The 13,667-nt window shown below is 40.6% G+C and overlaps 1 protein-coding gene across 1 annotated transcript; it reads left to right on the plus strand.

Moving 5' to 3' along the window:
- Positions 1-173: 173 nt before the first annotated feature.
- Positions 174-13,322, plus strand: LOC121002444 (histamine H3 receptor-like). The gene is made up of 3 exons (XM_040433900.1): positions 174-417; positions 6,875-7,041; positions 12,567-13,322. Exons 1-3 carry the CDS (start codon positions 174-176, stop codon positions 13,320-13,322), a joined length of 1,167 nt encoding a protein of 388 aa, XP_040289834.1.
- Positions 13,323-13,667: the final 345 nt, after the last annotated feature.

The raw sequence follows: 13,667 nt of genomic DNA on the forward strand, positions 1-13,667 counted from the left end.
GAGCATATGAAATGCAAGATATAAGGGCATTCTTCCTTCACTGACCTTTACTTCTTGGTTTTCAAAAACATTATTGTAAATAATTAGGCTTAAAGACGTCAACTTCTTTCTGACAAGAACATTATACAGTATATATATATGAAAATATATATCAGTTATACACTCATTCCAGAATGTCAGCTATTGCACTAAACAATAGCACAGGCATAGATTTCTTTGGCATGAATAACACTGTCAGCATGGAATTGCTGTATTCAGAAAACATCAGAGTCATTATCATTGTGCTTATATCTTTGCTTATTGTGCTCACAGTTCTTGGTAATATTCTGGTAATGTTAGCTTTCATTTTAGATAAGAGACTGAGAACTCAAAGCAACTTCTTTCTCCTGAATTTGGCCATCTGTGATTTCTTATTGGGTAAGTCTTTGTTTCAATCTATTGTTAGTACATACAGGTCTAGTCCCGTGTAAAGCTTAATACCTGTGTAATGAACAGTTCGCAACCTTATCGTATAGTATGTTTTCCACTTCTTCACCATTATTAAGTTATATGATTGCTTGCTGTGAGTGAACTGTGCTATTCACTACAAATATTAAAGGGAATGTGTCATCAGAAAATGACCTGTTGCTTAAAACAAGTTTTTATATTAAAACAACATTTTATTAGGATTTTGGTGATTTTTTTCATTTTCCATGGCACTATTTATATATACAGTACAGACCAAAAGTTTGGACACAGCTTCTCATTCAAAGAGTTTTCTTTATTTTCATGACTATGAAGGCATCAAAACTATGAATTAACACATGTGGAATTATATACATAACAAACAAGTGTGAAACAACTGAAAATATGTCATATTCTAGGTTCTTCAAAGTAGCCACCTTTTGCTTTGATTACTGCTTTGCACACTCTTGGCATTCTCTTGATGAGCTTCAAGAGGTGGTCCCCTGAAATGGTCTTCCAACAGTCTTGAAGGAGTTCCCAGAGATGCTTAGCACTTGTTGGCCCTTTTGCCTTCACTCTGCGGTCCAGCTCACCCCAAACCATCTCGATTGGGTTCAGGTCCGGTGACTGTGGAGGCCAGGTCATCTGGCGCAGCACCCCATCACTCTCCTTCATGGTCAAATAGCCCTTACTTTCAAAGTTTTCCCAATTTTTTGTCTGACTGACTGACCTGCATTTCTTAAAGTAATGATGGCCACTCGTTTTTCTTTACTTAGCTGCTTTTTTCTTGCCATAATACAAATTCTAACAGTCTATTCAGTAGGACTATCAGCTGTGTATCCACCTGACTTCTCCTCAACGCAACTGATGGTCCCAACCCCATTTATAAAGCAAGAAATCCCACTTATTAAACCTGACAGGGCACACCTGTGAAGTGAAAACCATTTCAGGGGACTACCTCTTAAAGCTCATCAAGAGAATGCCAAGAGTGTGCAAAGCAGTAATCAAAGCAAAAGGTGGCTACTTTGAAGAACCTAGAATATGACATATTTTCAGTTGTTTCACACTTGTTTGTTATGTATATAATTCCACATGTGTTAATTTATAGTTTTGATGCCTTCAGTGTGAAGCTACAATTTTCATAGTCATGAAAATAAAGAAAACTCTTTGAATGAGAAGGCGTGTCCAAACTTTTGGTCTGTACTGTATATATATAAATATATATATTTTTTTTAAATACTGAAATCCTGCAGTTTTTGTACTGCCCATTAAAGGGGTTGTCTGGGCTACATATATTGATGACCTATCTTCTAACCATGGCAGTGTGCACCTGCGCATTGGAATGTGCTGACTGACCCCCTTTTTTTGCAGTTGTACTGGAGCTGGAGGTGTGGTTGGCTCCAGTTGGTCTTGCACCCCTGACTAGCCTGTCTGCCCCATAGGCTGATTTTAATCAGTGTAAGTATAAGGGCTCATGCACACGACTGTGTGCTGCCCGTGGCCGTATTGGGGCCCGCATACGGCGGGTCCGCAATACACGGGCACCGGCCATGTGCATCCCACATCACAGATCGCGGACCCATTCACTTCAATGTGTCCGCAATCCGGGAGATGCGGAACAGAGGCACGGAACGGAAGCACTACGGAGTGCTTCCGTGAATTTTATGTCTGTGCCTCCGCACCGCAAAAAAGTAGTGCATGCACAATTTTTTTGCGGTGCGGACAGATCACAGACCCATCCAAGTTGAATGGGTCTGGCTCTGTCAGCGGCCGCCGCACGGATGTTGCCGTGCATTGGGGACCGCACACGGTCGTGTGCATGAGCCCTAAATCTGTAGCCTGCTCTCTCATTGCATTAATTGGAAGCTGTCTGGCACCAGGAGAGGTATAGAGTGGGCTTAGCATGCATGTTGGTACCTGCATTCCCTGGATTTAATGGAGGCTGTTATGGTACAAAAAATGGTAAAAAGCAGAGTGGACCCAGCATGCATGTGGAACCTGCACTCCCTGAATTTTATGGTGGCCATTATGGCACATAACAGGTAGGATTTAGTGTTAGGTTCCCATCTTACAGAGATCACCTTGACGTTTGGCAGACGGGCCCAAATAATTTTGTACAAAATGTATTTGCGAAGAATCTCAAATTTAAAAAAAAAAGCGTAGCATTATAACCAGAATATTTTCTATTACTATGGTATTATTGTACTTTATTTGGTTTGCAGAGTTCTGCTGCATTTATTTTTCTTCTATCTTAAGGATAGGTCATCAATATCAAATCAGGGGGTGCGGCAACTGTTTCGGGCAGCCACAGCACTAGAAATTATACTGTGTATGGAGCACAGCTCCATCCATGTTGTAGTAGCTGTGCCTGGGTACAATAGCTCAGCTGCCAATCAAAGTACACCAACGCCAGAAACTACACTGTGTACAGAGCCTTCTGCTTCCGCTCCTCACACTTTATAGTTTCCAGCACTGCAGCTGCCCAAAACAGTGGATTGGTGAGGGTTCTGGGTGTGAGACGCCCACCGATCTGATATTGATGACCTATCCTGAGGATCCTCAATATCTGTGGCCCTGAGAACTCCTATAAGCCTACTGACAGACTGAAACTTCCGGTTCTGTACAGATCACTTTTAAGGACATGATTAAAATGACAAATAACACCTATTTATAGATAATGCAGGAATTGCAATTTACAATAGGCGTTGGGCACTGCTTATCTACTACCCTCTCTGCACAATGGCATCTGCACAGGTCACAAAGCATGTCTCAAACACTCTCCCATAGAAGTCAATGAGGTCAGTTCCACTCTGTTGTGCCTATGGTCCATGTGGCTGTTGTAAAGCATATTTAAAAAATTTGCAATCAGAAAACTAAAAGCAGATTAGAAAAATGGAATATGTTTGAACTAGTAAAAATATACAGTAGGTGATACATTCCCTTTAGGCTGCAATATTTCAGTGCATGTACGAGCTATTAGTCATGAGTACAGTATAGGAGAGAAATTTGTCTACTTTAAATCTACCACAATCACAGGATTGGGACACAATAGTTTTTTAGCTTCTGAATGTAAACAAGAATGAATGCATTGATTAAAGAAATCCTCAAAATTATGAACCACAAAAGATAGTTTTTAATTTATACATGGTTTTAACTGACCTACTACTGTATATACATGGTGTTCAAGGAACCTACTAATTTGTGCTGTGTTAGGGTATATTCACACAGAACGAATTTTGATACAGAAATTTCTGCAATCTGTTCTATGCATCTGAAAGGGGCAAGCCAAAGTCTATGCACATGATATAGAAACCAAACACAATGCAACAGTACTCTGCAAACATTGAATATATGAAATAATGCTGTATTCACTATATAAATGAATGAGGTACTGTATTTTCCAGCGTATAAGACGACCCCCAACTTTTCCAGTTAAAATATAGGGTTTGGGGTATACTCGCTGTATAAGACTACCCTGCCAACGCTATTTACTTTGGCATCAAGATCTGCAGGTAATTGTTGTGCAATTTTCGTCTTTTGCCTCAGTACCATATTATGCCTTTCCAAGAATCTTGTATACCAGGATACAGTGGCCTTAAATCTGTTGCTGTGATCTGGGTTAGATTTGGCCCACTGAAGTGCAAACAAACATATTTTATTTTGTGTCACTACATAACCGTTTTGGCGATGCTCATTCACCAGGTCTGCTACATTTTTTTCGAGTTCTGGCCAATGTGGGGTGCCTCTTCTTAATCCACACTTACCCCTTGGCATCCTCTTTAATGCTTTTTCATTTGCTTTTCAGTCGCTAACCATCTTTTCTGTTACTCCATATTGTCTTGCAGCTGCGCAGTTATTATGTTCCATGACAAAGTTTACAACTGGCTTCATATTTCTTTCTTCTTGCTGGTAGAGCCATGATGGGGTATTGACTGTTAGCCATTTGTATACTGTACTGTATGGACTGGTGCTGTACTGTATGAACCAGTACAGATACTGGTGCTGTACTGTATGTACAGATACTGGTGCTGTACTGTATTCACCACCACATGTATCTGCTCCCCAGATAGACTCAGTTTTTTTCACCACAGATAAGATGCACACCAAACTTCATTAGAGATCCGCCGTTCCAACATTAGAATTGGCTGAAGTGCAGATGCTCCTGCTTCCCCCTGCCTTCCCTCAGAATCGCCAATCCAACCCAGTATACAACAACCAGGCAAGCGATGTACCGGTATTTTCTGTGCACACTGCATACAAAGCCTGCTTGGATTGGGTGGGTCAGCTCTTCCTGCCTGCCCAGCCCTCCCTGTCTTCAAGACGATCTGAGCGGTAATATGCAATGCGATACTGCCGGCATGAGAAAACCACTGAGGGCAGGGAGAGGGGGCTGCTTCAGGAGCGGCTGGCCGGGATGCAGCGCACGGTGGCTCAGCTAGAGGGCGACTGTCCCTGAAGCTGGCGAAGGACAGCTTCTCCAGTCTGGCTAGGAAGTACGTTTCAGCACTCCGTATACCGGCATATAAGATGACACCCGGCGTATAAGACACATCCGACTTTTGAGAAGATTTTCATGTGTTAAAAAGTAGTCTTATACGCAGGAAAATACAGTACTTAACAAATATATTTTGCTCAAAATCATTTGTGCTCATCTAACACAGCAAGGTGGTCTCTTTAGATGGATCCCATTTAGATGTACAGTATGAAATTAATATTTCAGAAATTTATGTAACAAACCTGTGTGTGAACAAATACTTACTGCCTACTACAGTATATAGTAGCCAGGCCTAAATGTCAAATGAAGAGTGCTTATTTTTAATGAAAATAAACCAAACATGTATACTTTCGTGCCTATTTATGTATTCACATATTAGTGCAGTTTATAATGAGTATATAATAAAAAATTATGTCTGGCCAAGGCTGGAATCACACATACAGTTAGGTGTAGTGTTTATTGCATATTTTTGTTCTATATACAGCAAAAGCTGCTTCTACAACTGCATGCATGATTTCAGCCTAAAAAATAATATCCTAATAATTCTGTAATATTTATTATTCCATTAAAAATGAACCCAAAAGATGAAGACTTGTACTGTCATGTGGCGGAGAATGTGAGTCGCTCCTTTTTACATCCACACTGTGCTGCTGCTGCACCAAATTAAAAAGGAGTATTTTCTAGGCTTGTTCAACTTCAGAACAAGCCTAAATTACTTCGGACAGTTATCATGTGTGTATAAAAACAGTAGGCATTCTTTCCCTGTTAACGAATAATTTTTGAATGCTTATGCAGAACAAGCCACTGTTTCTTATGACGTTAGTGTGTGTGTATGAAAGGCCTAATTTGTCGGATTCTTGGTCCAACCAGCCACTGTTTTGTTTACCATAATACAGTGTGTGCCTCCAATAAGGACAATTTTTGGAAGGTTTCTGATATGGAAAAGCATAACACATGAGATGGTGCTGTGTGTTTTTGAACACGCTGTTTGTTAATACCGTCAACTATGCGTTTACCCCTTAGGTATATATGTCAGTGTCACTCATCATGTAAAATCAATGCGGACACAATAAAAAAAAAAAAATTGTCGAATTGCACACAAAATGAATTTCAAGATATTCGGTCATCTCTAATTTATGCAATTGTGTTTTCAACTGATATCTTTTGGTCTCTGCTCATATTTTGAAATTCATAATGATAATCTTTTTTATTTTATTTTAGGTTTACTGTATTTATGAAACTGATGGATTATCAGATGTTGGATTAATTTTTTTTTGTATTGTAGTCATTTACATGTGGTGCATTTACAAATGTACCGCAAACTATACACAGGCAGTCACTGGAACACACATATGCTGTACTACAACATGAAATACTAGTGAAGTAGTTAGGGTTAGGTACCCTGAGACAAACCATACCTTTAGGCCCTATTTAGATGACCGTATGGCCGTCGTCCCTGTGTTGCGTACCACAAACAGCGGGTCCGCAAAACACAGGCACTGGCTATGTGAACTCCGTGCCGCGGTGCGGACCCGTTGACTTGAATGGGTCCATGATGCACAACATACGGCAAAACATAAGACAAGACATGTTCTGTCTTTTATGGTCTGTGGGCTTCCAATCCGTGCCTCTGCACAGCAAAAGATAGGCCTTTATCTTAATTGACAGTCTCTGAGATTTGAGAGCCAGTAGCTATACTGCAGAGGAAGCCATGTTCACCAGATGGAGTGTTTTCCACTTACAAAAAAACCTTCTTTGCATAAAAATTAAAAGAAACATTTCTTAGGTTAGAGGGCTAGATTTTCACAAGAAAGGTGTGATTATGTTTTGGCGCATCTACCCTACTTGGCAGTATGCTTACTCTTAAATAGGTTTTGGAGATCACATATTAGAAGTATTAATAGTGGTGTTCATTTGTATCTTCTTTGTTGCCAGGAGCAGTTGCCATCCCTTTGTATGTTCCTTATATGCTGACAGGAAAGTGGATTTTTGGAAGATTTTTATGTAAATTATGGTTAGTAGTTGACTATACAATGTGCACTGCATCAGCATTTAATGTTGCTTTAATAAGTTATGACAGATTCCTTTGTGTCACGATGGCTGTAAGTATTACTTATGTGTTACAGATTACTTTTCTTGGGTGAATATGATAATTTATTAGGAAACGCAATAATAAATGGATAGTTGAATGGATGTTTGCATTAATTGGTAAAAATAAATTGATGCATAACATGTTATGGTACTAGGTAACACTAATATGGTATTTGTTAACATATGTAACATACTATAGTTAATTCATTGAGGCACTGTATCTATGTGTATATGCATCAGATTGGATATATATACTGTATGTGTGTATATATGTATATATATACATACACACACACAAAAATAACTTGCTGCAACAAAATTGAAAGAAAAAAAGACAGACTGGAAGAGATAGACTGATTGCCAAGGTAGCACCGCCTATGTGTATAACTAACTATTTGAGCTTAACCCTTTCTACCACGGGACAGTTTTCTCCTTCCTGCCCAGGCCAATTTTTGCAAATCCTACATGTGTCACTTAATGTGGTAATAACTTTAGAACACTTTTACTTATCCAGGCCATTTTGAGATTGTTTCCTGTGAGATTGTACTTCACGACAGTGCTTTTCAGGGGCTTACATAATGGAAACCACCCATAAATGACCCCATTTTAGAAACTACACCCCTCAAATTATTCAAAACTGATGCTACAAACTTTGTTAACCCTTTAGGTGTTCCACAAGAATTAAAGGAAAATTGAGGTGAAATTTCAAAATTTCATTTTTTATGCAGATTTTTCATGGTAATAATTTTACTCTGATTCTGCAGTTTACAGAAATACCCTATATGTGGTGGTAAACTGCTCTATGGGCACGTGGCAGTGGTCAGAAGGAAAGGAGCGCCATATGGATTTTGGAGTCAGATTTTGCTAGAATAGTTTTTGGGCACCATTTTACACTCACCTAAAGAATTATTAGGAACACCATACTAATATGGTGTTGGACCCCCTTTTGCCTTCAGAACTGCCTTAATTCTATGTGGCATTGATTCAACAAGGTGCTGATAGCATTCTTTAGAAATGTTGGCCCATATTGATAGGATAGCATCTTGCAGTTGATGGAGATTTGAGGGATGCACTTCCAGGGCACGAAGCTCCCGTTCCACCACATCCCAAAGATGCTCTATTGGGTTGAGATCTGGTGACTGTGGAGGCCATTTTAGTACAGTGAACTCATTGTCATGTTCAAGAAACCAATTTGAAATGATTCGAGCTTTGTGACATGGTGCATTATCCTGCTGGAAGTAGCCATCAGAGGATGGATTCATGTTCTGATTCTGTTTACGGCAAATTCGGACTCTACCATTTGAATGTCTCAACAGAAATCGAGACTCACCAGACCAGGCAACATTTTTCCAGCCTTCAACAGTCCAATTTTGGTGAGCTCGTGCAAATTATCGCCTCTTTTTCCTATTTGTAGTGGAGATGAGTGGTACCCGGTGGGGTCTTCTGCTGTTGTAGCCCATCCGCCTCAAGGTTGTGCGTGTTGTGGCTTCACAAATGCTTTGCTGCATACCTCGGTTGTAACGAGTGGTTATTTCAGTCAACGTTGCTCTTCTATCAGCTTGAATCAGTCGGCCCATTCTCCTCTGACCTCTAGCATCCACAAGGCATTTTTGCCCACAGGACTGCCGCATACTGGATGTTTTTCCCTTTTCACACCATTCTTTGTAAACCCTAGAAATGGTTGTGCGTGAAAATCCCAGTAACTGAGCAGATTGTGAAATACTCAGACCGGCCCGTCTGGCACCAACAACCATGCCACGCTCAAAATTGCTTAAATCACCTTTCTTTCCCATTCTGACATTCAGTTTGGAGTTCAGGAGATTGTCTTGACCAGGACCACAACCCTAAATGCATTGAAGTAACTGCCATGTGATTGGTTGACTAGATAATTGCATTAATGAGAAATAGAACAGGTGTTCCTAATAATTCTTTAGGTGAGTCACTGGCGCCCATAACCAAAACCAATGGCGCCCATAAACCAATCCATCAAAATCTGCGCTGCAAAAGCCATATCACACTCCTTCTGTTCTGAGTCCTGCCATGTGCCCCCACAGCAGTTTACCGCCACATATGGGGTGTTGCCGTATTCAGGAGAAAATGGGTAACAAATTATGGGTGATTTTTCTCATGTTACCCCTTGTGAAAATGAAAAATTTGGGGCTAATACAACATTTTATTGGAAGAAATTAAACTTTTCATTTTTACAGCCAAGTGTTTTCAAATTCCGTAAAACGCTTAGCGGGTCAAAGTACTCAGCACCCCCCTTAATATATTCTTTGAAGGGTGTAGTTTCCAAAATGGTGTCACTTTTTGAGGGTTTCCACTGTAGGGGTAAGTCAGGGTCTCTTCAAATATACTGTATATTTGAAGAGACCCTGACTCACCCCTACAGAAAAATCACCCATAATTTGTTACCCATTTTCTCCTGAATACGGCAACACCCCATATGTGGCGGTAAACTGCTGTGGGGGCCATGTGCAGGACTCAGAACAGAAGGAGTGCCATATGGCTTTTGCAGCGCAGATTTTGATGGATTGGTTTATGGGCGCCATTGGTTTTTATTGTTTGAGTGATTGTCTTATGTGGGGGCTCATTTTTTGCAGGATGAGGTGACCTTTTCATTGTTACCATTTTAGGGTACATAACACTTTTTGATCGCTTGGTATTACAAGGCTGTTTTGGCGTAGTTTAAAAAAAATATTTTTTACAGTATTCACCTGAGGGGGCATATAATGTGATATTTTTACAGAGCAGGTTGTTACGGACGTGACGATACCTAATATGTGTATAATATTTATTTTTGAACAGAATTAAATCTAGTTTTTGTGTTACTGCATTCACTGGGCAGGGTGGATCATGTGATATTTTTATAGAGCCGGTCGATTACATACCTAATATGTATTATGTAAAAAAAAAAAAAATTATTATGCAAAAAAAATGCTTTTTTTTTACTTGAAACTTTTATATATTTTTTTATTATGAAAAACTTAATTTTAACTTTTTTTTTAACTTTTTTTCCCCACAACTTTTGGGGGTCTGACCCCTGTACAATGGATTATAATATTTCTACAATACTGCATTGGCTGTAAGTGTATTACACACTGTAGCTTCATGCCTGTGAGATCCAATGGGCTGGATCTCACAGGCTTACATGGAAGGCAGCCCCGGTGCCTGTGGAAGGCATTGGGCTGCCTTCCCTGCCATCGGGTCCCCGTCACAGCAGCGCGGGGACCCAATGGGGAAGGGGAGGGAGCTCCCTCCCTCCACACACTCCTCACATTCCGCGGTCAGCGCTGACAGCGACATAGTGAGGGTTAATGCACCGGGATTGGTGTTTTCTCTGATGCCGGCGCATACAGCAGGGGTCCGGCTAATGGGAACAGCTGGTCCCCTGCAGCTGATCGTGCAGGCGCAGCTCCTGCACCCGCCCGATCAGTGCGACATAGTATTACGGCGCTGGTCGGGAAGGGGTTAAAGGGGTTCTCAGAAAATAGTCATGGGGCGAGCATGGTGTAAAAGCCAAAAAAAATTACTCACCTGTTTTGGTGGATTTGTTGCAGCAAAATCCACAAGTGCGGACCTTCCCAATCTTTTGCCGCTCCCTTGCTTAATACTTGCCTAGTCCCCCCTAGTCTTAGTTGCCTACACTCTAGTAACAACATGTCATTTTGACATGTAACCACTGCAGCTTGTGATTGCTTACATGTCTCGACGCATCATTGCTGGAGGCCAGGCTATAGAGACTGGCAAGAGAACAGGATAGTGTTAACAAGATGGTAGCAGAACATTGGAAAGGTAAGAATACTGATTTTTATTTACTTTAGACCAGGGGTGCACAACCTTTTCTGGTTGGGGGCCACATTGTCAGCCTAAACAAATTCCAAGGGCCGAAAATAAAACTTAAAGAGGTACTACCAACTGAAATACTATATTTTTTGCATATTGAACATACAGTAGATATCATAAATGTCTAGTTACACTTCTAGTACTCCCAACTAATGGGAGAATACATGAAAAATACATGTGAGCAGCCACAAGATATAGAAATACATATCTGTTACCAGATGGTTGGGGCCGCACAGAATGGTATTGAGGGCCACATGTGGCCCCTGGGACGCAGGTTGTGCATCCCTGCTTTAGACAGTGTGTACAGGCAAATCTGCAAGCCAATTGGCACAAAATCCGAAGATTCCCCAATTGCTTCCTCCAAATTTGCTGAGAAAATTTTCTATTCAGCTTATGCGCTTCTCCATGTAGAGATAGTACTTCATCATCTCTCCCTGCTCTTCATGGCAGCCATTTCAATCGCTGCTGAAAAGATGGGGGCGCTGTCCCCTTATGAATACACCAAACTTATAATTGCCTACAAACAAGGCAGCATTGTGTGGTGATAGATCCACTTTAAAATGTGTTCAGGCCTAGAAAAAAGGATGTTATTTTGTTTTGCTTTTTTCAGAAACCACTCCATTTATCACTTATCCATGATCCATCAGGATGTTATATTATATTTTTAGATTTTTTTAAAAAAAATATATTTTGGGCTGTGAACGTTTTGTTTGTAACTCATTCAGTTTTGCATGTTCGGGACAACTAAACTACATCAGACCATAGCAATGTGATTCTTCACATGCTTTATTGGGGTCCATTTACAAATGAAAATGCACTTGAATTCTGGCTTAAAGGGGTTCTCTGGGATTTTTATATTAATGGCCTATCCTCAGGGTAGGTCATTAATATTAATATCAGATTGGTGTGGGTCCAACTCTCAGCACCCCACCGATCAGCTGTATGAAGAGGCCACAGTGCTCAGTTAGTACATAGGCATTTTCCTAGGCCTTGTGACATCACGGTCATTGGTCACATAGCCTGGGTGCAGCTCAGTCCCATTTAAGTTAAATAGGGCTGTGCTGCAGCACCATGCACAGCTGCTATCCAATGTACTGTGCTGTGCTTGGTAATCCATGAAGCGGCCACGGCACTCACTGGAGCTCCAGTGAGCGCGCAGCTTCTTTAAGCAGCTGAGTTGGACCCCTGCCTATCTCATATTAATGACCTATCATGAGGACCCCTTTAAATTGACACATTTCACGTGGCATCAGGGTGGCATGGCTTAAAGGGAAAAAGGGCTTGCCAAGACTGTGTACCAAAATTGCACCAGGATTTTGGTGCACAATTCTGGTGCAAAGTAAGCCAACCAATTGGAGGCTTATTGTTTAAAGGGCTAGAAAAACTAGGCTTCCAATATTCAGGGGCTTATTCAATTAACAATGTACATGGTTAGGAATCATTGCAACAACTGCCACCTTGAGGGGACATGCATACTTTATTTTTATTAGCTAATTTTAGACTTCTTCATGTAATTAGATTAGATTAATTAATTAGAACTAGAGTATCAAAAACAGTGTGATGCCCTTACCCAAACAGCTAGACTCAGAGGATGACTGAGAAAAAGTTACAGGTCAGGGTATCATACATTCATTTTAGAACTCTTAGTAAAACTGAAAAAAGGGTGAATTCTATGCTGCTTCTTTGTCAGGTATTATATCGTTCCTTACAGAAGAGGCACAGTCAGACTGTTTTTAAGATGCTCATTGTCTGGATACTATCATTCCTCCTATACAGCCCAGCCATTCTTTTATGGGAAAACATTGTTGGTTACAGTAATATTCCTGAAGACCTCTGCATTGCTGAATTTCATTATACATGGTACTTTCTTCTGGTGGCGTCATCCATTGGTTTTGCCCTCCCCTTTATCAGTATTTCATTCTTTAATCTGAGCCTCTACTGGAACATCACTAAACGCAGCCGGAAGAAAAGACATTCCTTGGCTCAATTGGCAGGAAAGAAGGAGAACAATGTCAGTTCATACATTATAGCAACTAATTTCATTCTAGCTAATGGAAAGTCAAATGGACAGCAGGACTATAAGTCCCCTATGCAGAGAAAGCAACAATCAGGAGGCCGAACCCGCTCATCTAGTAAACAAAATGAAGGTGTGCATAGTGGGGACTTACATGTCATAAAACTCTCCCGGGACAAGAAGGTCGCTCAGTCTCTAGCAATTTTAGTGTGTGTTTTTGGCATCTGTTGGGCCCCCTATACATTTCTCATGAGTATCCGTGCTGCCTGTCATGGCTATTGTATTGATTCCTATTGGTATGATGTCACTTTTTGGCTTCTTTGGATAAATTCAGCTATCAACCCTGTTCTTTATCCACTGTGCCACAAACAATTTAGAAGTGCATTTCTTAGAGTCTTCTTACACATGTGTTTATGGAAAACTGTACAATAAAGCTTCCTCCTCATATGCACAGAACTCCTACAGCTACCCTGCCATATTGTGTCTCTATATAGCACAGTATTGTGGAGATATTATCCCTTAAAATCAATGCCTCTAGGATAGAATACCTGTGTAATACAGTGTCTGACGGAACTGGGCACAATAATCCTTTTTTTTGTATATAAAAAAGCCTGTGTGTGCCTCTATAGGCAGACAGAGGTACAGAAGTGTCCGGAGACTGATGGGGGCCATATTACAGCTCCATACAACTCGCAGCTTGCGATATGCATGTGTGCATGAACCCATAGACAAAGTATTACTTTTTGCATCCTTCTACAGAATTGACTCAGCATAAAC

The sequence above is a fragment of the Bufo bufo genome, chromosome 5 (genome assembly GCF_905171765.1).
Source record: "Bufo bufo chromosome 5, aBufBuf1.1, whole genome shotgun sequence".
In the NCBI taxonomy this organism is placed as follows: Eukaryota; Metazoa; Chordata; class Amphibia; order Anura; family Bufonidae; genus Bufo; species Bufo bufo.